Genomic DNA, 25,516 nt, shown 5'->3' on the forward strand with positions numbered 1-25,516 from the left:
CACCCTACTTCGAAACGGACAACGAAGACCGCAAAGGCATCTGCGATGGATACGCCGTTGGAGGTAAAATTCAAACGATTGTTATGTTCGAAAAATTTTGAGCGCAAGAAAGAACGATCCAGATAATTACAATTTCTTATGTTTCAGCTTCTGACAAAAGAACGAACAACAGACTCAAACATGTCTGTAACACCTCAATTCGAAGTCGAAACACCAGCGACCAGATCATGTCGGTACGTAACGCACTCTACAACGAAACGGAAGATTCTGCAAAATAACGAAGTGAAGGATCTAGAACCACCACCTAAGGTGAGCAAACCGCATTGATAATTGTAATTAAACTTATTTTTGTTTAGTTATTTTCTTGGCGATCATATTTATTTTTCAGAAAGTAATGCCCGGCAGGGTAAGCGTTGAAGCGTTGATTGGCTGATTTTAAAAAATGGACTGCATGCTTAGAATTCCTTTGGTCCCTACTTTGCTACAGATCATAGTTTGAAACCGACCTGGAGGACTTTAGCTCCGCTTTTCTCGGAGGAAATTTGACGAATGAAGCCCAAACTCGGCCACGACATGGCGAAATATGTAATTAATCGGATGCTGTTGAAAAAACTGCAAGAATTTTTCAAATTTTGCGACAATTCCGGTTTGAAGTAACGACCCATAGCGGTCGCCGGCGGTTTCTTGCCTGCCTTTTACTCCCTTTCTTTGTATAACAGTAAACGCGCCAAAGAAGGGTTTCTACGGCTCGGAATGGCAAAAAACACCACGCGTGACTCAATCGACATTTCCTTGAAACTTTATTTCAACATAAAGGTTAAAAGGTGACTTTAAATATCGCTACTCAGTAAAAATTTCAACCGATCGTGTCGCGAGAATATAAAGTCTCAAGTTGCAAACAGTCATTACACCACACAAACAGAGGGTGGTCCGCCTATGATCTCACACCGGACGATACTCGGTGTATAAACCTGTGAAATTGGTTTTGTTTCTCTGGATTTTACACCTTTTCTTTTTCTTTATTTACGTCACTTGTGAGTTTGGCAGGTTTTAACACCGAGGATGAGCCCTCACACCAGTTCCCACTAGTAAAATAGGTACAGGCAAACGTGGACATTACCCCGGGGGGGGGGGGGATCCCATATGAAACAGACGGGGATGCTCGTCGTCTCGCTTAGGGGTGTAAATTTTGGATTTTGGTCTCGCTTAGGGTGTTCCGGGCAAAGCGCCAATATTTTAAGCCGCGAAGGTCTCGTTTAGGGTTCCGTGAAGAAACACAGAATTACGCGAAGAGAAACAGAAGTCTAATTTTCTTTTTAACTTGTTTTGTTTACCGCATTAGGGGTCAAAATTTGCTTAAGCCACGCCCAGATGGTCTCCTTTAGGGGTTAAATTCAAAATTTCCGACGAGCATCCCCGTCTGTTCCATATGGGAGTCCCCCCCCCCCCCCCCGGGGACATTGCACACTCACACAAACACAGCATGGTGCTGCTAAACTCTTGTGCTAAGGTTACCGTGTACCTTCAGGGGTGGTATCGGTTAAACGGATATAGCGCCTCTCAGTTACATCTCAGATACCCAATACCCTATATCAAATTAAAGCTTATAGAAATGGGTATTCAAATATTTCATTGCTTTTCCAAGAAAATAAATTCCCAGGTTTTCCGTAAAGTCGGAACTTGAACGTCCAGGTCATCGTTCAAGAGTTCCAACTCAATGCGATTTTTATATTTTGGAAGTTTGCTTTTTTTCTCCAGGTCAGGATCCCAAAAGCTTAAAAAACGTGTCAGGGTTTTCCTTAATTCGATTTCGTTCAAAAGTTACAAAGCATTTTCAAAACTGCGAGAAAACTATGCGGAGTAAACGCACGGAAATGGCTTTCAAGGATATAATTTTTAGAATTATCGAATTCCCCGACACGTTTTTGTTGCTAATATATATTTTTCTAGCATCTGGCCAAATTTTACTGAAATAGGCCAAACCGTTGTTGAGTTGTAACACTTGAAAGTGTCCCCTGCAAGCGAAAATTTAGCCTGCGAATACAGCCGCCTCTCATCGCTGCCAGCCCCGATGGAGAGACGTCTGCGATTTACAGCCAGAAATTCCATACTGATGACGTATTCGCATGTTGATAATTTCGTATAATTATAATGATGAACAAGCCACATTGCATAAATTACCACATGAGTTCAAAATGGCGGACTGATGCAATCATGTGAATCTTTTGAATATGTATGAAACTTGCATTCTGTGTAGAAAGGGAGCAAAAGCCACAGGCAGCCCAAGCTCACTATCAGAGAGCCGTTGAATTATAAGGATTTGTATGGGAATACAACGGATTTGTGTAAAATGGTAGAAAATAACAGTGTTTTGTCAATAAAGTCAACTTGCCCTGCTTCTTCTTGTATTCTTTGTCATTTACCAGCTTTTCAAGCCGATTCGGAGCGATTTCGGCGAGTTAGCGTCATTCGGGTTTCTACTGTTAAGTGTAACGAAAGGCCAAACACTATTTCAGCCATGTCCGAAACACGAAAAGGAATAAATCCGTTGAAATCATCCCTGGTGTCCCAATTCCTTCATAGGATCAAAGTAGAGGTAAATAGCTTTCCTTCCATCGCATTTCCGACTCGATTGAAGCCGTATCACGTTTGCTAGAAAGATTTTCTTTCAAGTCGGCTCGCTTCTGAAATTTCGAAAGACCCGCGGCCAGAACGCCATGGACACATTGAACGCTCGGACAGCACGCTGGGTAACAAAAGTTCCTTGGCACGGCAGGGGCGTAGCCAGGATTTCTAGGAGGGGGGGTTCCAAATTGGTTCCAACGAAAACGGTTGGTCTAAAATCCTTACATTACGTAAGTAGAAGACTTTGGCGTTTACGCTACGCAAACAGAAGACGCCTTGGTTGCCGTTGAGCGAACGTGTTTATCACTTCCTCGATATTTATGTCTCGGTGGTAATTGATGTTCGTCAACGCCAGCCAGCCCAGACTCTCGCTCGCTTGACATGGTCGACCTCAGGTATGTTTTTAACCTCCTTAGTGTACTGAATGAGCGCTCACATTCAGCTGACGTTATCGGCAACGTGCACAAAATGCGGATTAAGGTGTGGATGTTAGGAAAGAACTCTCGATCGCATGCTGCGAGTGTCTGAACTGCACTGGTGGGAAGGTCGGCATCCTCAGTGCTGCACCACTTTCTCTTCCATCGCAGGAGCTCAACATCAACCACATGAGGAGAAGGAAGGTCGTTCTCATAAAACTCTAGCGCTGCTTCAATGTCAGGATTTCTGTCTCCGACGGCTACCAGCTCAGGAAGAAGATTAAAGAGGCTGGACAAAACAGCATCATTTAATAGTAGGATTGAAGTATGTTTTCATCTCTGATTGTAGATGATCTAGAAGGGGAATAGCAACTGCCCTCTTATAGTAATCAGATGGTGTCTGGGCTGGTACATTGTCGCGATGCTGTTGCTGATTGGTCCAGCGCGAGATGGAAGGCACAACACCTACATTTGCCGCGGTAGTGACCGCCAGATCGAACCACTCGGTCCAGATGTCTTCGATGTTGTCTCGGATGTCCTGGAGGTCGTCCATGACATTATTACTGTTAGTGTGCGCCTCGTAGACATCTAGATCTCTCTTCTAAATGTTTCGCTGTGCCTACCTTTTTGGTGAAAAGAATGCATCGATCTTTTGCAATCAGGACATTGTTACGAAAACCACCAGCTCGAACAACACCAATGGATCGTCTACCAATTTCGCAGGTATCTCTGCTATGCAAACACATGCATCTTATTACACAGAAATCCCAGCTCTGCTCATGTCTCCGAAAATGCAAGTGAAACGCAAATAGATACCACAATGACGTTCACTGTACTTATTGTAAGCATAGAACAAAACGAAGAATTTCAGCAGTTGAGAGTACATTACACTTTTGCTGGGATAAAATCACTGTTAAAAATAGGAGAGGGTGGGTTCCTTGACGCGAGAGGGGGGGTTCCGGAACCCCTGGAACCCTCCCCTGGCTACGCCCCTGCACGGGGGAAACAGCGGCCAGTTGTCCACAGGCAAACAGATTTGTTCCCGGGGTCCCCTCGTGTCCTTTTTGTCAAGACCGTCGATGAACCATTGTCTCCATCGACCAATCAAAATTAACTTTTGTACTACCTCTAGAGGTTGTCCTTTTACCCGGAAATTTGGAAATACCAGTTTCTTTAACTGTGATTACGTCAGTCGACGTCGTCAACGAAAACGGAATTTAAAGATTACACTCGTGTTTTCTGAATAAATTTGCGATATAATTTCTACTCATTTAGTTTGTGTAATGTGGCCGAACTATCCAGGAGCTAACGTCGTAGGGGCGACTTTAAAGTTCAGAAAGAGAAAGGAAAATAAATCATCATCGTTCTCCATAAAACGTTGAATGTGGTGATTGCACGTCCGTAATTGTTTGCAGAGGACGACAAACAAATGTACTGAAGTTTATAACGCACGTGCTGAGCCAGTGTTTTACTAATTAAAAGTATTATTTGCAAGTTGAGTTCTACAGAAACTAATTGGAAAAATACCGTTCCATTCAACAAATTGAAATTTGGAAAATTTAAACCAGACTCTACGATTAACAGGAAGATATAACTATGTTGCTTCTAAGGGGGGATTATTGTGTATAAATGGAGGTGTAAATAGAAATTTATTACAGTATTCTCTTTAGTTTGTGAGTGAGATATATTTGGGTTACGTGTTCGCATGTTTTCGTGTTCTGAACCTCCTTAAAACGAACAACACGTGCGAGCTGAAAAAAACAATAAATTTGTTAAATGGATTATTGAGTCCGCCCAGTCAACAATTGACATTGACATTTCGGTGGAAAATACCCCGGTCCACTCCCCCACTGTTCTTGGATGGCTTGCAAAAGAGGTCAAAGTCCCCGATACCTGCGGCCCTTTCGCTCATCAAATAACGGAAAATTTCCCCGAAAATGCCCGCTATGTCCTGGCCGGGAGGGGGGGGGGGGTGCGGGGGTTTACATTGACTGGTGCATAATGAAAAAGAACAATCTTGTCTCGTTTTTTAATAACGTTCGTAACAGGTGCCGTACGAACGAGACAAGACCATGGGATATGTAGAAGAATATGGAAGCAGAAGATGGTTACTGAATTATTCAGAGGGATTTCATTTTGGCTACCATTTTTGTACAAAGTAAAAAATGTTTGGAATAAAAAGGTGAAATGTGTCTTGTATGATCAAATAGAATTCCCATTTTTTTATGTTAGAGAGCTACAAGCATCACAGCCTCCATTGTGAAAGCCCCGGCTGACTGCATTGCCTCAAGGATTAGGAGTCTCAGTGCTTTGCGTCGTAGCCAGTGGAGGAAGAACAACAAAGGACACAGAAAAAGTACATGTAACAACGAGAATCCAAGTACATCTCCAGTTAATGAAAGGTCTCCTTTGGGAGAGGTCAGCTTCAATCCTACTGCGATGGAAATAGATACTAATAGTGATGAGGATATTCTCTGGAAAATGAGCAGACATCGTAGCCCTGGAGAAAAAGGAGACTTGCAGGATCCAAATGTAAGTGAAATAGATGCAAGTCTACATGATAGTTCTTAAGTTTTTAAAGCAGGTGTGACATGTGAATTTTCACCTGTGACACCCCATTACGCAGCTAACAACCATGTAATGAAGACACAAAGTGTGCATGAGCTTCTAGTGGCATCTGGGCCATGTACCCCAAGAAAATGTTTTTAATTGGACCCTCAGAAATGTGTTTTCCTGCACTCTGGAGTTAAGGAGGCTCGAGGCAGTTTTTTTGGACTTAGGGTGGACGTTTTGAAATTACAATCTCGCATACAAGATAAACTTCGATCTCCTTCATACTACATCATCATTTCAACATATGATCAAAGTTAATTTTCTCATCGGTTTCCAAGCAACAGCTATTACCATAGCAACGGAAGCGCATAGCCTCTCATTTTAAACATTGTCGATTATCTCGAAATCTAGTCAGACACTTTATGACGAAACTTTAGGGATTTAAACTACTCAATCTAGACAACTTGTAGGCGAAATTAGAAAAAAATCTGTAAGAGCGTTTTCAAGTAAATAATGAATCAATTTTTACGAGGTGATTTTGTTTATTCCAGCATTTTTTCACTAATATCTCTGGCAAAATAAAACTTGACACTTTGTCTTTTCTGCAAAGGGTCTTTCCTCATAGAAAAACATTCTAAATGTTTATTGAGCTTCATGGCTGTCTCCGATTTTAAGATATTTATGTTTAAAAACAGTGAAAATAAAGTGCAGATGAATGAAAAAGTTCCTACTTTGGATAAGTCGAGATATCTTTAAAATGCCGCCCACAGATTTTTCTGTTAAATTACAAGCGGTTTAAGTAATGATTCTTTTCGATATCTACGCAAGTTTTAGGCTCAGGAACCGAAATTGGTGTTAGATAAGAAGGCTGAATCTTAGTCAAGTTTCAGTCGTTATTCGCTTTCTCCGAAGAAGAATTTTATTTTGTTTGTCCCGGTCTATTTCACTGCTATTCACGTGCTTTGAATATTTATCATAACGTGAAGTCGTGCAAAAGGTAAAATTTACAATGGAAGACTTGAGAAGCAGGAGCATATATTTATGTAAATGTTACCTTTTGCACGACTTCACGTAATCATAAATATTCACAGCACGTGAATAGTAGTGGAATAGACCGGGACAAACAAAATAAAATTCTTGTTCGGAAAAAGCGAATAATGACTAAAAACTTGACCAAGATTCAACCTTCTTATCTAACACCGGTTTCAGTTCTTGAGCCTAAAACTTGCGTGAATATCGAAAAGAATTCTTTCTCTAACCGCTTGTAATTTAACAGAAAAATCTGCCGGGGTATTTTAAAGATATCTCGATTTATACAAAGTAGGAACTTTTTCATTCATTTGCGCTTTATCTTAACTGTTTTCAAACATAAATATCTTAAAATCGGAGACACCCATGAAGCTCAATGTACATTTAGAGTGTTTTTCTATTAGCAATGACCTTTTAACAGAAAAGACAAAGTGTCAAGTTTTTTTTTTGCCAGAGATATTGGTGAAAAATGCTGGAATAAACAAAATCACCCCGTAAAAATTGATTCATTATTTACTTGAAAACGCTCTTACAGATTGTTTTCTAATTTCGCCTACAAGTTGTCTAGATTGAGTAGTTTAAATCCCTAAAGTTTCGTCATAAAGCGTCTGACTAGATTTCGAGATAATCGGCAATGTTTAAAATGAGAGGCTATGCGCTTCCGTTGCCATGGTAATAGCTGTTGCTTGGAAACCGATGAGAAAATTAACTTTGATCATATGTTGAAATGATGATGTAGTATGAAGGAGATCGAAGTTTATCTTGTATGCTAGATTGTAATTTCAAAACTTCCACCCTAAGTCCAAAAAAACTGCCTCGAGCCTCCTTAAGTACAGATAGAAATTTCAATTAAATGCTTGACTTCACCCAGTCAACAATTGACGTTGACATTTCGGTGGAAAATACCCCGGTCCACTCCCCCACTGTTCTTGGATGGCTTGCAAAAGAGGTCAAAGTCCCCGATACCTGTAGCCTGCGAACGCAGACGTATTTCCGGCTGTCGCTTCACTCCGCCGAAAAATAACGTCTGCGAAAACGAACCCACAAACGATTTCCATGACGTCATTCTTTTTGAACCAATCACAATTTGGTTCAGAAAAGTCCAGAACTAAACACGCGTGTCTAGCGTGAGGCACACGAGTACGCGTGTAAAAAAAATGGCGGACGATGTTGAGTCTTGTGTGCAGTTGGCGTTCAGAAAAGTTTGTGAAAGATTTGGAATACAGAAGCTCAATCAACAACAAGAAGAGGCCATAAGATGCATCGTTCTGGATAATAAGGATGTTTTCGTGAATTTACCTACTGGATTTGGAAAGTCAATGATATTTCAGGGATTACCCGAAGTGTTTGCTTCGCTGGAGCCAGCACGTGAGAGAAATATAGTAATCGTAGTTTCGCCATTAGTTAGCCTAATGAAAGACCAAGTAAGTCGATTAACCTCGCTTGGAATAAGTGCTTTTTGTCTGAGCGATATAATCACTGAATCGCAGAGGAAAGCAGTGGAAAATGGCCAGTATTCTATTGTTTACGGATCGCCAGAAACATGGTTGGGCGATGAAAGGTGGCGTAAAATGGTCTCAAGCGACAGTTACAAGAAGTCCGTACGAGCTGTGGCTATTGATGAAGCTCATATAATATCCCATTGGTAAGTTATACAGGGACTTTTACTTGACTTATTGCCTCCTCCAAATGGAACGAAATGAACAATTGTGAAATGAGCATCTTTCAGAATGTCTCAGATCGAGATTTTCTTTTGTTTTGTTGTTTACCTGAAATCACGCTTCTTAAGTATATCTAGGTCAAGCTTTACTTGGTTGTTTTTCCTCGTACTTTTTTTGAATTAATATTATGTCAATTTCAGACAATGAAATGAAATTGTTGTTGAGTGCATGCAAATTATTTTGATAACATGACATCTCCTTTAAATTCAGAAGGTGATGCATGCAGTACATTCGTTTATTTGTTGAAATTGTTATTTTCACCGTGATTTATGGGAAGGGTCATGCGAATGTATTTATGCTTTATATATTCCTGGCCTCTACCCTGCTGCAGTTTATTATTTTTATGCCAATGTCTACAACACACAACTATATAATGGCTCTTACTTGGTGTACTGGACACAGATGGCATAAAATAATAGAAACAATATTGGACCAAATACACAAGCAATGGTTCAACAATGTGCTTCATTTGCATCCAGTACCCAAAGGAGTCCAACTTATGTGGTTTTCATATTTTTGTAGGGGTACATCAAAATCAAATAAACATGCAGCCTTCAGAGTGTGGTTTTCAAGACTTAATGAGTTCAGGTCCCTGCTTTTGGAAGTTCTTTTCGTTGCCCTTACAGTGACAGCTACCACAGACACAAGGGAGAGATCACTGGAAAAACTGAATGTTCTAGCTGGCTAATATTTCGTTTAAGCTTACATGTTTATACAAGTATATTTTCCATTCTAGGGGAAAGTCAAAAACGAACAAAAATGCAGCTTTTCTGGTCCCTTCTTCCAAGAACCCCATTCATTGCATTTACTGCCACAGCCACAAAGGATACCAGGGGCACAATATTTAAAGTGCTGCTAATGGATGGTTCCCACATTGTTCATGAAAACCCAAACAAAGAAAACATAGCCTATGTTGTACAATACATGGGAAAAAATGCTAGCCTTACAGAGTATTTCTCCTGGATAGCCGATGAGTTGAAAGACTGTGGCTCAGCAGCAACCAGAACCATCATTTACACGCAAACTATCAAACAATGTGCCGTTGTGTACTCAACACTGAAGACCCTCCTTGGGGACAAAATCTATAGCTCAGAAGAAAGAGATCCAAAGGCTGTGTTGCTAATTGCTAGAAATGCTACACTTTTGCACCCCACAGTCAAACAAGGGCCACACCCTTGCATCCTTCCAGAGTGATCACGGACCTATTCGCGTTCTATAACATAGCGTGCGTGCATCCTAATCTAATTACTATTGGCGTCATCATGGTACATTTCTCAACATACACACAGCCATGCGTCCATTGGATGACATGTGCAAGTCAGATAGGGGAAGCATGTGCGCACTATGTTATGAAAAATGTTTTACTGAGAGACAACACCATAAAAAATGTATATTCATAAGAGCTTGTCAAAGTTTAATGAAACGTTTAGATTAAACCGATATGAGAAATCACTTTCACTTTTCTTCTTTTTACAGAGAATTTTGTAATTAATCAGGTATTAAAACCTGTTTTCCAAATCTTTACTTTATTTTAACTATGTTATAAAAGAATTGCTTCATGCTTTTAGCTGTGCATATATCGAGTTAAGGATGCACTTGGGAAGTTTGGAGAGCACTCAAGAAGCTAGAGTTGCTCTTGGCTACACCTCCCGCAACTCTTACGCCTCTTTCGTGCTCTCCAAACTTTCCCGCGTGCATCCATAACTCGATATACGCACGCTAAGCATGAACCAATTTTTAATTAGTTGCAACAATTACTTTTGGCACTTATTGCATTTACAGCCCTTAAAAAGTGTGAAAAGAATGCAATATGCTTGAAGTTATTCTGAAAATATTCTGAAATTAAAAGTTCTGTATGACCCCTGGTTAATGTTTGAAATGTGGTTTCACACAACATTTAAAAGCATTTTTTCATTTGCAGCTGCAATAGAATGTGTAGTTCCAAAAATTACCCATACCTTTCCAATGGGATGGATTTTTCCTTAGACCCCCCCCCCCCCCCTCCCTCACCTCTCTGGAAATTCCAGTCAAGCTTCATACATTTACTTACATATTTGGGCCTTTGAGAACCCCCACCCCTCCGGAATTTCCAATCCCTTCTGTGGGGGGAGTATGGACATTTTCTGGAACTACACAATAGATTACTCTAACAAGAACGTTTGCATGCTGGTAGTTAGGATTACAGTTACTTAATATTGGTTTTGGCTTAGCGTATGTGGCTGAACACAGTTTTTGATACTTCTGACATGTGTTATTTCCATAGAAACAATCCGATAACTGTGCTATAAACATGCCTTTAATTAAACAGGTTTTGTATGTTTGCTGAGAATCTTGCTACATCATGTAATATATTACTCCCATAATTTATCTGAAACAAACTTGTAAACAATGTTCTTGTGTTAACACTCTTCCAGTGATATTTTTCCCACAACTTTTTAGATCTCCTTTGTTAAAGGAAAACTGGATTATTGTTCTTTAAATTTCCACTGTTAAATTTTAGTTGTTTTGAAATAATCCACCTTGTTTCCTGAAGTGTATTCCTGCCAAATGTTAATCAGAACTTTTGTGAGTGGTTCTTGACAAATATGCACATTTCTGAGAAAGCCATCACATTCAATGTCAATTTTTCACCACCTATGCATTGCATTTAAGGGGTTCTTATGTTGATTACTAGTCTCCTTCGCAGCCGTTATTAGGGTCGTCACGCAACGCTCCTCCCCGCTAGTTTTAATGCGTATTAAACGCGTTTAAAACGCGTATTTGGAGGAGCGTTGCGTGACGACCTTAAATAACGGCTGCGAAGGAGACTAGTTGATTACAAGAGACCATTAAAATACAGTGTAGCTAGATTTGCATCTTGACTGCTTGTGACATACCATTCTATGAAAGGGTTTCAACTTACAATTATTTATTTTGTCATTTTATACCACTCGTAGAGCCTGTTGTAACCCTTTAAGCCCCATGAGTGATCAGCATGAATGCTTTGTAAAACATGGTTCACACAAGATGAATTTGGTGGATATTTAAACAACCTCTCCCCTCCTCTTGTGTAGGAAATGAATAGGGGCAACAAGTGAGAATTCAAATCTTGATCGTAGGGTTTAAAGGGTTAAACGAATATATCATCAACTGCATCATGTTTGTTTATTGTAATCTTTGTGTGCACTTCGGCGTGGAGGTCAACACTCGGTCAGTGAAGCCCGATGTTACTCCTCCAGAAGCATTTTCAAGCAAGCCGTTTGGAACGAGAAAACGACGTGACGAAAGCAAAGCTACTGGGGCAATAAGGCTAACAGCACCAAAAGTGACAACAGGAGGCGGATAAGAGCTTTCAAAAGAAGAAGCACCAAAGCTCGGATCGAACGTGACATTTAATTGCGAGCGATTATTTACATTCGCACCTTCAAAGCAGACTCTTTTTCGCCTCTGGCGTCTGTCCTAGCTCGTTAGCGAGTCGTTTTACACGGAACGGGCCATCATTTTTAAAATCTTGTTTGATTTCCTTCTCGAAATCTGCTACTTTGTCCAAAGCCCTCTTGTAGCGAAGCAGACGATTATAACATTTGGAGCGGCAAAGCTTCCAACGTAAGCAGTCAGATCGACTTCAGTTGAACGCAGTATTAATTTGTGAATTTCCAGAGAACTTTTTCCAAACACTTTTATCTTCTCTTCACTGGAAACTTTTACTTTGCATAGAAAACAAACCTCAGACGTAGGAATCTTTTACGGGTGGTTCGCCCGAGCTCATAGCAAATGCCAGTTCTAAATCGCCGGTCTCTCAACACTCGGTCAGTTGACTTGACTCGACAGTTCACTCGACTTCAGTTGAACGCAGTATTAATTTGTGAATTTCCAGAGAACTTTTTCCAAACACTTTTATCTTCTCTTCACTGGAAACTTTTACTTTGCATAGAAAACAAACCTCAGACGTAGGAATCTTTTACGGGTGGTTCGCCCGAGCTCATAGCAAATGCCAGTTCTAAATCGCCGGGTTCCCGCGTCTCTCACTCTGCATCGCGCGTGTACGCGAGTGTCAAATTCTATCAGGGAATTTTATTGGCTAACAACAAGACAAAAGCTTTGACGTCACGGAAATTTTTTCTCGGCTCGTTTTCGCAGACGTTATTTTTCGGCGGAGTGAAGCGACAGCCGGAAAAACGTCTGCGTTCGCAGGCTACGATACCTGCGGCCCTTTCGCTCATCAAATAACGGAAAATTTCCCCGAAAATGCCCGCTATGTCCTGGCCGGGGGGGGGGGGGGGGTGCGGGGGTTTACATTGACTGGTGCATAATGAAAAAGAACAATCTTGTCTCGTTTTTTAATAACGTTCGTAACAGGTGCCGTACGAACGAGACAAGACCATGGGATATGTAGAAGAATATGGAAGCAGAAGATGGTTACTGAATTATTCAGAGGGATTTCATTTTGGCTACCATTTTTGTACAAAGTAAAAAATGTTTGGAATAAAAAGGTGAAATGTGTCTTGTATGATCAAATAGAATTCCCATTTTTTTATGTTAGAGAGCTACAAGCATCACAGCCTCCATTGTGAAAGCCCCGGCTGACTGCATTGCCTCAAGGATTAGGAGTCTCAGTGCTTTGCGTCGTAGCCAGTGGAGGAAGAACAACAAAGGACACAGAAAAAGTACATGTAACAACGAGAATCCAAGTACATCTCCAGTTAATGAAAGGTCTCCTTTGGGAGAGGTCAGCTTCAATCCTACTGCGATGGAAATAGATACTAATAGTGATGAGGATATTCTCTGGAAAATGAGCAGACATCGTAGCCCTGGAGAAAAAGGAGACTTGCAGGATCCAAATGTAAGTGAAATAGATGCAAGTCTACATGATAGTTCTTAAGTTTTTAAAGCAGGTGTGACATGTGAATTTTCACCTGTGACACCCCATTACGCAGCTAACAACCATGTAATGAAGACACAAAGTGTGCATGAGCTTCTAGTGGCATCTGGGCCATGTACCCCAAGAAAATGTTTTTAATTGGACCCTCAGAAATGTGTTTTCCTGCACTCTGGAGTTAAGTCCAGATGGAAATTTCAATTAAATGCTTGACTTCATATGTATGCTTGTTAAATCACAGGCAGCCCAAGCTCGCATCACTAGAGAGCATGTAATAATTAAATACTTGCGGGACGATGACCTTTGAGAGCAAGCGGTATTGGGTTACAGGCAGCCATTGAGGATTTAAACGCGTTATAAGACTTTGTATGGGAAATAAAACACCGTCGATTCTGACGCTTAAATAACACTAAATTTTAACTTTCATTCAATAAGTATAGGTAATCACATGATTCCGAGTGCAATTTGGAATAAATAAGCACGAGTAAAATTTTAAAAGGCTAACAAAATTGCACGAGCCCGCAGGGCGAGTGCAATTTGTGGTCTTTTAAAATTTTACTAAAGAAATAAAAAACGCGCCGAGTGCATTGTTGAGTTGTATAAGCACGCGGGAATTTTTAAGAACACGAGAGAAGTGCAGAGAGGCACGAGCCGTAGGCGAGTGCCTCTCTGCACTTCTCGAGTGTTCTTAAAAATTCCCAAGTGCTTATATAACTCAACAGTGCAAGAGGAACAAGTTTTTTATTTCTTTTATAAAATATAAACAATCGCAACTCCTCAGACAAGTGCGAATTTTTTAAAGTTTCTCCTTACGCGAGATAACGCGTAATTTAATAGCGCGCGCTCTTGACGATCACGACACGATCACGACAGGGCACGCTTCAGCGCGCGCAATCAAGTAAAAAGTCAAACTGTTTTAGTTTTTCGTCACGTCGTAAGCAAGTTCAAGAAGTTAACTCTAAGTTAAGTTTAAGTTTTAAGGTGTTGAGAGACAAGTTGAAGTTAATTAAAAGTCTGGAAGCATCAGTACAAGAGACTGTTCTTTGCGAATCGCTGGAGCGACAGCGCGTTCTGTCTCTGAATTTCTCAGATTTTTCACAGGCAAAAAATCCAACGTGTGCTCCGTGCATATGTACAATTATAATGCACGCACCATACGTATGCTTCGTGCATTGTGGAGTTATAAAGAACTCAGTTTGACCAATCACAGTGCTTGCTTGGCCCTGGCTATTTTATAAAAGTGCTTATTTATTCCAAATTGCACGAGAGAAATCATGTGATTACTTGTTAATAATATACATACAAAAATTTCAAATGAGCTTTTGTTTATTTCTTGTCCGTCAGCTAATGCTCCGCCTACATGTCTTTGATTGGTTTCAAAAATGACAAGCTTGATTGACATACATGTTCATACGTACGGAAAACATGCTAAAAATACCATCACTCTAAAAAGAGCAAGTTTTCAAATCACAAAGCATAATTTTAAGTCAATGTTAAAAGAAGTCTGAAGTCAATCACCGTCCTCGGCATGTTTTCGACTGGATTTCAGGAGCCGGGGCTTTGCAGAGAGTCCAGACTGGCGTGTTTTAGTCTGGTTCTCAATGAATTCAACGTTTGTTTTCGTCCAAGCCGACATGGAAATCTTCAACATGATGCTCTACGCCAAAATATTGAGTCAGGAGCTACCAAACCGTTTGTACCAGGACTTGTGGTTCAAAGCGTTTTGCTTTTCCAAAGCTCATTTAATTCAGTGTTAACTGTTTGTCAGACTTCCAAGACTTGTTCGGCCGCTTGACTTTCAGCTAACCTTGTTGTCGCAGTAGCTGAGCTTTACCTTCAAGAACTTGCTTCGAACCTTTTTACTCTCGGTTTCTAATTGTGGAGTATTTGTAACAGTTACCTTCTTAGGTAACGTTCAATTGCAGTGCGAAGACTGCCATGCTCGTATAGTCCTTCCCGTCTTCTTTACGCACTGTTGCGTGGAAATCCTCGAGAATTTTGTTGACTGCCTCCGGTTCATAGTTTTCAATATTTTGGTCGTAGCCCTTTTGTGCTGTCCAAGACCTCCAAACTCTTAGCCAGTGTGTTTGTGCTTTGTTGAGTTTCTTTGCAATTTCCTTTAAACTTCGAATTAAAATGCTCTTACTTCTCTTCAAACCTGTTCGCCATTTTGTTTCGAGACAGCCGATTTGCAAATTTGCGTACCTGCCAATCATTTTAATTTCACCTTTGCTGCACTAATTTCAACTTTCTGCACTCAATTTCACATTTCTGCACTACATTTAGGATAAATTGAGCCGCTCTCCACCAATCAGATTGCAGAAATTTTTGTATGTATATTACTAAATAATAATAATAATAATAATAATAATAATAATAATAATTACTTAGGCTTCCCACAGGGAGACCAAGTTGAAAATTGCCCTTCGTTTTCTTTTTTTTCCTCATTCAGTCACAAATCGCCGTCAGGGCCTTAAAACGCATGCGCAGGTAATCTTGTCGCTGCATGGGTTTGCAAGGGTCGGACATTTATTTAGTCGCCGATTTTCGCGTTTCCCGAAGGAAAACACAACTTTTCGAAGCAGTACATCGAAAGAAGAACTACTAAGGAATACTCAACAGTTTCGATAGCGGAAATCCGAGAAATAACGGCGAAGAAACTGTGCTTCGAGTACAAATTGTTGTTTTATCCAGGCGACGAGTTAGCGGCCACGGACTTTCTACGAGATTTTTGAGGACTTCTGGGAATTCAACCAAAAATTACAGGTTTGATCGTGAATTTGTACGGAAATACTATTCTAAGTGACCGATTCTTTATATTCTGAACAGTTTTTGCGAAAATTTGAAAAACGTGCCACGCAAGGGTTGATAAATTCGCTTTGAAATGGACTGGTAGTTCCTTCAAATCGCTTTCGCGTCTCTCGTCTCGCATTTAGAATTATAAGGGTCTCTTTCTTAGGCGTAAAAAAAAGACTTATCTGAATAAATTTTTCCTTTAGGAAAGCATTCTGTCTGTTTTTCTCTCTATTTTAATTGCCAAAACGTCACAACTGCGTAATCTTTCGTAATCAAACGCATGCACTGCAGACGGATCAAATTTCGCCTATGTGAAGCGAGGACAAATTTCATCGATTAATGGGTGAAAGATACCGACAAAAAGAAATTCCCACGAAACACCAATTTTAATCAGAATTCCCTTTTTTCAAAAAACAAAAACTTTTGCGAGGGGGGGATGAAGCCAACACAAGATATCCCTGCTCACTTTGCTAAATCCTGTTGGCCAGATAGAGGCACACGAATTGAATGCAATAAAATAGGTTGAAAGCTCGGATTTTACTGTCAGAACCTTTATTAGATTCTAAAATTTATTACTTATTCGGTCAGTGTAAAACGCAGACTACAGACCGGGCGTAAAAAACGGACAGAGGGTAAAATTTAGACCAGGAATATGCATTGCTTTCAATATACTTGCTTGATGTACTATGCTGTAAAACAATCGACAAATGACAACTGAGATTTTATCATGTCAACTTTCTGGCGTTTACAGCTGGATATGCCAGGAAAGAAGCCCAAGTTCACGCACATATGCGTCTTGTTTATTACTTATTCGGTGCCAATATCTATATGAATATATTCAAATGCGCCTTACAAGTTACATTAAAATAATAATAAAATAATAAAACTAATATAATAAAACTATCCAATCCATGAATCAATGATTGAATAAAACTGACTCACCAGCCCCTGGTGAGTCAGTTTTATTCATTTTATTGAATGAAAGTTAGAATCTAGCATAATACTAAGTATTTAAGCTTCGGAATCGACAATATTTTATTCCCCAAACGAAGTCTTATAACACATTTAAATTCTCAAAGGCTGCCTGTGACCCAGTACCGCTTGCACTCAAAGGTGACATCATGCCACTAGTAATTAATTATTGCATGCTCTTTAGTGACGCGAGCTTGGGCTGCCTGTGGTTAAATAACAATTTTAGGTTTTGCCTGTAACATCAAGTGGGCTCAGCCATACATGTAACAGGTGTTATGACAACTCTGAGGTGTATAAATGTAAAGCTGACCAGTTATTATATTATTGTCAAATATAATGCAGAATCTTACATTTTATAATAGCAACTTGAGGATCAGTCAGTGAATTAGAATAAAAAGTGAGAACAATAAATTATTGTTATTACTTATTATATGGTACACTGTTGATTAGAACTTGTCATGTGATGTTGAATCTTTTGTTCAGTTTGAGACTTAACTAGGAAATAATCACATTATATGACTAATTTTGTAAATTATTTTACTTCAGTCAGATGATGAGATCTCTTACAAAAAGAAGTACTTGACAATGGTGACTGCAATGGAGCAACTACAAAACACATTTCTGAGGGCTCAACAGAATGTGAAAGGTAAAAGAACAAACCTACAATCATGGACAAAAGTTGTTGAGACACATGAAAATTACCAACCTTTTTCCCTAGGTGTAAATTCTCCTCTCTCTCCTCGTGAAAGGTAGCTTCCCCTTCCCCCTTTTTCAATGTTGGAAACAAATAAACATCCAGGAAGCGTTTAATTTGCAACATTGTTTGGGGGAAAGGGGGGTGACTACAGATGGAAAAGGTGTTCAAGTTCAAGTTCAAGTTTTATTAAGTTTTTTTTTCAAACGTTTCAAATGAACACCGCCTTCAAATAGCAAGCTAATCTAGGCAGGCGGTGTTAAGGACATACATAAACGAATTACTATTTGAAGGCGTTAAAAAAGTCAGTTTTGAATACATTATTTGTCAAAAGAGTAAAAAGTAATGTAAAGTGAAGAAAAAAAAAATTATGTATGATTGAATTATAATTAAGATGACTTTCTTATTTCAGAAATAAGAGCACTAATGTCAGCATAACTGTCCAGAGTTTCTAAAGTTTCAAATAGTAATGCTTGAATTTTCTTTTTGAATATGTGCTTTGGTAATCTTCGATAGCTTTCGGGAATGCTATTCCAAATTTTAGCTCCAACGATGGAAAAAGAGTTTTTATGGTGATTGAGCCTAGAATAATTAATATTGTGTTCATTCAAATACAAAATACCATTGTTAGTTAGAAAGCATTATTAGTTTTCATTGGTGAATTGTCTCAACACTTTTGTCCATGATTGTAGCTTAAGCAACACTAGACAAGCCTCAGCTTATACACTAACTGATGAATTGTCAAACCTCAAGACAACTTGTTCTGTAAATGATTACCGATTAGGAGACAGTATGGGGGGGAGTGCTTCTCTTAAAGCTTGTTGTCTGATGTACTTTTTGATACAAGAAAAGGCAACTATGTGCACCATTTGCATTACATATTTTGTTGCATTAACTAGGCTAGTACAAAACAGGACTCTGGCTACAATAGGGATCACCTTATAAATAAATAAAGCATGACGACAACACCAATGAACATGTCACTTAGAAGTTAATATTCATGTTATATCATTATGATCTACTTTGTGATTATTGCAACCCATTCAACTTGTGTAATGTAGAAACATGATAGCTAGTCAATCAAGAGAAAGAAAACACCCAGGCATGTTCTTCTTAAAACTTTGAGTTTGGTTAATATTATTTTCATACATGTTGTTGACATCTTGCAAAGGATGGCAAAGAAATTTACTATTAGTTTTTAATGTACATGCAGATTAAGACTCGTTGTTTAGCTCGTTAAACCTTTTGTTTGTCAGGAACCATTCTCGTCCCCAGAGCCCCAACGTTTTTTTTTTTTAATTATGAACGAGTGGCTCTGGGTCCATCCAAAAATATCTTTTTTTTTCATTGGCTGTCGAAAACCTGATGCGCTATAAGGTGAAAAATGCTACGCTTCTGCGCATTTGTCTTTACTTCCTAATACTGAGGAGTGCTGAGCAATAATAATACTGAGCAAGCGCAATGGTAATTTATCACACTGAGCGTGCGCTACCGGATGTCGTGAAATTCACGACATCCCGTAACGGCTGTTACCAGGGCCTACGATCCAACCGCTGACCAGAAGATCGTAGGCTCTGGGAACGAGGATGGTCAGGAACATGATACATTGCCTGACTGCGCATGCTTGACATTCGCAGTAAAAAGACTGCGCATGAATTGCCCAAGTTTAGTTAAGTACAAATCAATGCAAGAAACCACTTTCACAGAAGGACTTAGGCCCTGTTCAGACTAGATGCCCGTGCCAGAGCTGACTGTGCCCGGGAACTACAACGGACGTTGTTCAGACTCCTTGGTGCCCAAGGAGCAATCGTGTTCTCCTTCGTCAATTAAGCGCCGGCCATTTTGTTTGCTGTATCGTAAGGAGTTGTGAGGGAAAAACATGGGAACTGACAAAATCCTGTTCACACCAGTGCCTGTGCCCAGGAACAGTACCCGAGTACTATCTGTGGAGGTAGTGCCCGTGCCTGGGCACGGTGCCCAGATTTTTGCTCGGCCACCGACAAAAAGCTCTGTTCAGACTAGTGCCCGTGCCCGAGAACCTGGAACGGGCACCTAGTCTGAACGGGGCCTTAAATGTCAAGGTATGCTTTTTTTAAGCTTGCGTCTGCAAGCGTTGCAAACAAAGGTTTGGAAGTTTGTGCTCAACATGGTGAAGTGACTTGCATCGGGCCATTATCATTGACCAATCAGATTGGAGAATGTGACCAAAACAAAACAAAAGACAGAAGACAAAACGTCTGTGTGTACAATATTAGGCAATGCCCTGAGTGCTCAGGTGGAAAAACCCATGCATGCAAAGGCAACATAGTCTTACTGCTGCTTTATTGTTTGACCGCTGTTCATTTACAACAGCGTATGACAAGCTTAGTAGCGAATTGAAGTCCAGTCTGAGCATAGAAAAACAAAAGAACTCTCTACTAAGTGATGAACTCAAGATAAAGAAAGGTACTGCGGAGAGGCTGCGCAGTGATCTTGAAAATGTAAAGGAACAGCTGCAATATGTGAAAGAAGAAAAAAGTGAGTAAACTGATACATTGTAGTAATGATAATTTACAGTCAATTCACATCACGCATGACCTTTATTTCCGAGAATGAAATGAACATTTGAATTTCTCTTTCTAATGTCCGACATGTGAATGGAATGTTGAACATTTCTTTGGAAATCTTTCCGAAAAAGATGCGTTTTCTTTTCCTTTTGAGCATGTAAACAACTATTAATGCTACCCACCTCAAATAGCTCTTGCTATTAAAATTGTGGGTAACTTATATTGTAAAAAGTGTCTTCTCTTGCAATAAATTGTTGTTGTTTGTTGTTCAATGAAAAAAAAAGGATTCAAAATACTTGGGAAACAATAATTGTTTCCCAAGTATTTTGAATAACAATATTTGTTATTCTTGAAATATTAATGCTGTAATGTAAAAAATAGCTTTATACTGTCAACAAACTAGGGAAATTTCTCAGGGAAGTCTGAAATCTTGTTCAGGCGATGTTTAAAACTGACATGTAAATTTCAAAACTCCATTCAAATTTATAAAATACTCAGGTCACGCGTGACGTGAATTGACTGTATTGATGTAAAAGATCTTTTGTAACTATATGTTGTGGTTCAAATTTTTTCTGTTTAATTTCAAACCTTTCACTGATTTTTATTTTCCTTTGTCTCCGGTAATATGGTAATGAATACTGCACAAATGAAAATAAAAATTAGTTAAACTGGTTTAAAAAATTTTAAACCAAAAATAATTTCAACCACGTTATAAAGGCAAATGTTTTTCTTGCTTGCTATCAGACTCAAAGTGGTTCATTTTCAGAGTCGATAGGTTAAGATAGTTGGGATGCACAGGGACAAATATATCACACGTGAAATTGGGACAAGCAAAAGTTTCCAACAACAGTGACGGTCTGTTGGGAAGATCCTCTTATCAGACAATTACAGGCAGGAAATTCAAACTTGTCTGGATCAAGTTGTAATGGATAAAAGTACTTAGCCTCTCAGGGGCCATTCTACCTACCACTCTGGAGAATGTTCGCTTGTACCAGATAATCTTTTCCCCTTCTTGACCATCTGCCACTGAATCTCCAAGAAATGGGAGACAGTGGTAATGTAACTTGGGAACTGAAACCAGTTAAAGACAGTGCCTACTGCCTACCGAAGTATTTTTGCGCGGTTTATGACTATGTGGGAAAAGCAGATCTTAGGAAGGGCTATGAAAATCCAAAAAGAAAATTGGGGGGTGACCATGCATTTTTTAGAGATAATTAAGCAACAATTATTCTGAAAAGCAGTAAAATGCAAAGCAATTTATGGCATTTTTTTTCCATATTGAAGCTTTATCATCTTTGCAAAATGCATGGTTACCCCTTATTTTCTTTTTGGATACCAAACTTAAAGCACTTGCTAAATTCTGCTTTCCCCGAAAAGTTTTAAACCGCGCAAAAATATCCTTGTATTAGTAGCCACCATCCATAGGAAACCCGAATATCACGAGATGGGCAGAACGTATGCCCAGTAACAATAGTAGGCACCGTCCTTAAACAAGCTTTATTAGAGCTAGTTAAGTTTCCACAAGGAAATCAAGAATAAATACTAAAATAGTCTATTTTTTGATGTCCTAATTTGTGGTTCTACTTGCAGTGAATATAGAGAAGCACAATCAAGAGCATTATGAAAAGGAGACCAATTTACACAATGAAACTACAGCTGGACAGAATGAGACCTCACTAATGGTAATTGATTTTTTTATTTAAAACCTCCATAATTATGAAGGGTTCTGTCATGCAACCCTTCAAATTCCTCTTTTTCTAGAAAGGTAATTGTGACACCGAAAATCAAAGGAAAAATCTGTGATCTCAAGAGGCAGAATTAAATGAATTTCAGACTGTCAATAAACATTTTTTTTAAAGTACACCAGCAGGGACGAGTGATGACAAGTATGATTTCAATAAGGTGTCTGTGTTCATAGGCTTCTGAAGACTTAAGGCCTATTCACATGGAGGTGGGGGGCCCCAGGAAGGTGAGGTAACCCATCTACCCATAATAAAAAAAGCTAGCCCCGGGCCGCTTGGGTGAGGTTTAAAATGCTATTGTGTGGTCAGTATTTTCTTCACTAAAACTGTTTTTCTCAATGTTTTGAAGATGAAGTCGGCGGAAAAGCTAAATTTAAAATTCAGAATTAAAGACAAATGCCTGGATGGACATCACCCCAGCAAGGCGGGTTACCCCACCTTCAGCGTTCACATGGAGAAAACTCACCCCAGCTAAGCAGGTTACCCGGCCCGGCTGACCGGGTAACCCGTCTAGGCGGGGACTACCTACTTCTCATGTGAACGAGATCAAGAAAAAAAAAAGAGATTGTATGGAGAGACTGGTTACCCCACCAAAGCAGGGTACCTCACCTTCCCGGGGTCTCCAACCTCCATGTGAACAGGCCGTTATTTTGCCTAACTCCGCGACAAAGTCTCGGACCATGAAAACAAACAGTCCATCATCACTTCCCCCCTTCTGTGAGTCTGAGTCAATTCAGTACGGGGTTAAAAAGCAGCGTTTGAAATGTTCGCAGATCTAGTGGAAAATATTATTACATTTTCAGCTGTTTTGTCTGTCTCAATCTCCTGTACCTAATTACTAGCCTTGATAAACAGTTAGAACTAATGAACCACACAAACAGGAAATTTGAAGGAAAGGATACGTTTTTATTGGAATTTGTTCTGCACCCAAATATTTAGCAACAGAATGAAGATCAAAAGAGAGTGATCAATTTTTACTCCCGACTTACTGGAGTGTCAATATTGTGTGACCACACCTGTGAGGATTCAAGCTCTTTTCAAAGTTTCAATTGCACCTTCTTCCCAGCTACAAACACCTCTCACTGTGAGTATGATTATTATCTAAGTCACTTGCAGTAACAGCTTACTAAATGTATTAGTAAGCCCAGCAGGAAGTGACCAGCCTAAAGGAATATTACTTCAATCTTTGACTATAAACATTTGGACCTGTGATGGACTAGAATACCATCCAGGGGGACTAGTAAAAAATTACTCCTAGTTACTCCATGCTGGGTATCTTGTGATGGACTACCATCCCATCCAGGGGGAGTAGCAATACTCCTAGTCACTTCATACTGTGAATCCTGTGATGGACTACCATCCCATCCAGGGGGGAGTAGCAAAACTCCTGGTCACTTCATGCTGGGTGTCCTGTGGTGAACTTTCATCCCACTTCATGCTGGGAGTCCTGTGATGGACTAGCATCCCATCCAGTGGTGGTGGGGGTTCCTACACTTCATGCAATAATTTTGTTTCATCCTATAGGAAACCAAAGTCAGTTACTGAAGGGCACAGGCTGGAATTTAAAACCTTTTTAATGGCACATTGATAAAATTAAATACAATTAATTAAGGAATCTTTACTAACCATTAGAAATGTTGGATGCATTTTAGGCCCGGTTCAGATGCCGAACTTTTCATGAGCCGAACCTAATACCTCGAATTAAGTACATGAAAAGGTCGGCGTCTGAATCAGTTGAGAACGCTGTTTCAATATGGAACGGCTCAGCCGGGAATTTTGGCTTTGGAACGGCTTTGATTCAGACCTCGAACTTTTCATAAGCCGAACCTAATGCATAAATTATTATAATGTATTTCAAATAAACAAAATTAGAAATAAAATAAAAAAAATCTCACATTTCCATTGGTTTTGCTTCAAGTAAATTAAGTTCAGCTAATTTAGTTCAGCGTCTGAATCAAAAGGCTGGATTTTCGTGATTTGGGCCGACCTTAATTTGAATTAAGTTTGGCTCATGAAAAGTTCGGCATCTGAACTGGGCCTAAGTCTAATCCATATTGTTTATCATTTACACCATTCCACTGGTGATCCACTATAACCTATATTGATAAACATATCTCAAAAAGACCACGGTACCTATTTCCCGGGAGATTTAGTGCTCTACCCGGGAGACCGGGAGATTTCATGAAAAACTTGGAGACTCCCGGGAAAACCGGGAGAGTTGGCAGGTATGCTATCGGACACGAATTTGCATGACGTACCTGCACATGGCGTGCTTCTATAAACTTTGAATAAAAAAACACGTGATTTTTTTTTAATCGGCGCGTCAGAATAATCTTTTTCAATCTGTAGAGAATAATTTGACAATCATTTTTATAGTACAAGAATGGTTATTTTTCATTACATAATCGGGCAAAGATATAATTTCTTTTAGCTTTCAACAAAGTTTCCGTAGCCGTCTAAATTTCAATTACTGATGTGTCATCTGCATTCACGAGTTGGCCACAGGAGCCTTTGATTAGAGAAGTCGTATTAGGAGGGTGATGTGTCTCCCCTAAAAATGACTGTGTGAGTGGCTATGTTGCTACATGAATTCGGCAAAGTTATATTTTTAAAAGAATAAGTGACCAGTAGAGGCAGCTAAAATTCAGGCTGTTGCTTCACATCCAGGTGAAGTCAGGCTTATTTCTCACTTTTTTACTATTAGCTAACTTGAACACGGTTAACTTGAACTCCCTACAAACTCAAGCTTATTTTGCTTTCCATTAACTTAAATTTTTCCTGGCCAATACACTGTAACTCAGACTGTAATTAAAAGTGTTGGTTGACAAAGCTCAAAATGTCAGAACATAGCTGATTGAAATGTCAATCAATCTTTTATTGATATTGTGATTTGATGTATGGAAACATCATTAACTAGATCTCGGCCTTTGTTTTGTCTACTTAAAATGTTGACTAAAAGTCCCAAACTAAATGTCCTTGTCAGGATCCTTGGGAAAGAAATATGATGTCAGTTATGTTTTTACATAACAAAAGGCTCCTATATAAAACAAACTTATTACACCAAAGTGCCTCATAATTCTGAAAGAATCATCAAACCACAGTATTTGATAGTTTAATAATCATTAACAGGATGCTTGAAATTCAACAGCAACCCCACAAGTTGAACTATTTTTGTTTCCTTTGTTGGAGCTTCAAGTTGGCTGGGTTCTACTGTAGTTACAAAAATTCTTGTTTAACTTGGGTAATTAGAGAATCTTATGTCATTAGTTTCATCTGTATAATTATTAACTCATGTAAAATACGTTTACCAGTGTTGGCGAAATGTTGGAATAAATGCATGTAGTTTAAATGAAGTGAAATTAACTATTTGTACCAGTTAAAAACACTCAAGAGTTTTGTTACGTTTGTATTGTCAATGGCAAAAAAAAAAATAAAGCAAAGAAAATGCTTTCAGTAACCTGGAGCCCATGTTAGGCTTGGAAATTTTAATGCCATTTTGGCAATTGAAAGCGGCCCTTGCATCAAGCCCATGGGAAAGCAACTTCTAACTGGTGACAATTAAAA

General features: G+C 39.4%; 2 protein-coding genes across 3 annotated transcripts; both read left to right on the plus strand.

Moving 5' to 3' along the window:
• Nucleotides 1-48: 48 nt before the first annotated feature.
• On the plus strand, nucleotides 49-23,819 carry LOC146474306 (uncharacterized). Its single transcript, XM_085117217.1, has 8 exons — nucleotides 49-63; nucleotides 148-309; nucleotides 5,274-5,573; nucleotides 12,867-13,166; nucleotides 17,517-17,616; nucleotides 20,017-20,181; nucleotides 21,801-21,892; nucleotides 23,477-23,819. The coding sequence occupies exons 2-8, from the start codon at nucleotides 181-183 to the stop codon at nucleotides 23,495-23,497; spliced, it is 1,107 nt and encodes a 368-aa protein (XP_084973343.1). The 5' UTR covers nucleotides 49-63; nucleotides 148-180; the 3' UTR covers nucleotides 23,498-23,819.
• LOC146474307 (uncharacterized) lies at nucleotides 7,781-10,667 on the plus strand. 2 transcript variants are annotated; one of them, XM_085117225.1, is made up of 2 exons: nucleotides 7,781-8,268; nucleotides 8,867-10,667. In XM_085117225.1, exons 1-2 carry the CDS (start codon nucleotides 7,781-7,783, stop codon nucleotides 9,030-9,032), a joined length of 654 nt encoding a protein of 217 aa, XP_084973351.1. In that variant the 3' UTR covers nucleotides 9,033-10,667. The 2 variants fall into 2 exon arrangements, with proteins under 2 accessions (XP_084973351.1, XP_084973352.1); XM_085117226.1 differs by having other exon boundaries at nucleotides 9,081-10,667.
• Nucleotides 23,820-25,516: the final 1,697 nt, after the last annotated feature.

The sequence above is a fragment of the Pavona decussata genome, unplaced genomic scaffold (assembly GCF_977016875.1).
Source record: "Pavona decussata unplaced genomic scaffold, jaPavDecu1.1 SCAFFOLD_90, whole genome shotgun sequence".
NCBI lineage: Eukaryota > Metazoa > Cnidaria > Anthozoa > Scleractinia > Agariciidae > Pavona > Pavona decussata.

Coding starts and splice junctions, on each gene's coding strand:
- LOC146474307 (XM_085117225.1), top strand. CDS start 7,781: ATGGCGGACGATGTTGAGTCTTGTGTGCAGTTGGCGTTCAGAAAAGTT. Junction 8,269..8,866: donor GCTCATATAATATCCCATTG/GTAAGTTATACA, acceptor ATATTTTTGTAG/GGGTACATCAAAATCAAATA.
- LOC146474306 (XM_085117217.1), top strand. CDS start 181: ATGTCTGTAACACCTCAATTCGAAGTCGAAACACCAGCGACCAGATCA. Junction 310..5,273: donor ATCTAGAACCACCACCTAAG/GTGAGCAAACCG, acceptor TTTTTATGTTAG/AGAGCTACAAGCATCACAGC. Junction 13,167..17,516: donor GAGACTTGCAGGATCCAAAT/GTAAGTGAAATA, acceptor ATTTTACTTCAG/TCAGATGATGAGATCTCTTA.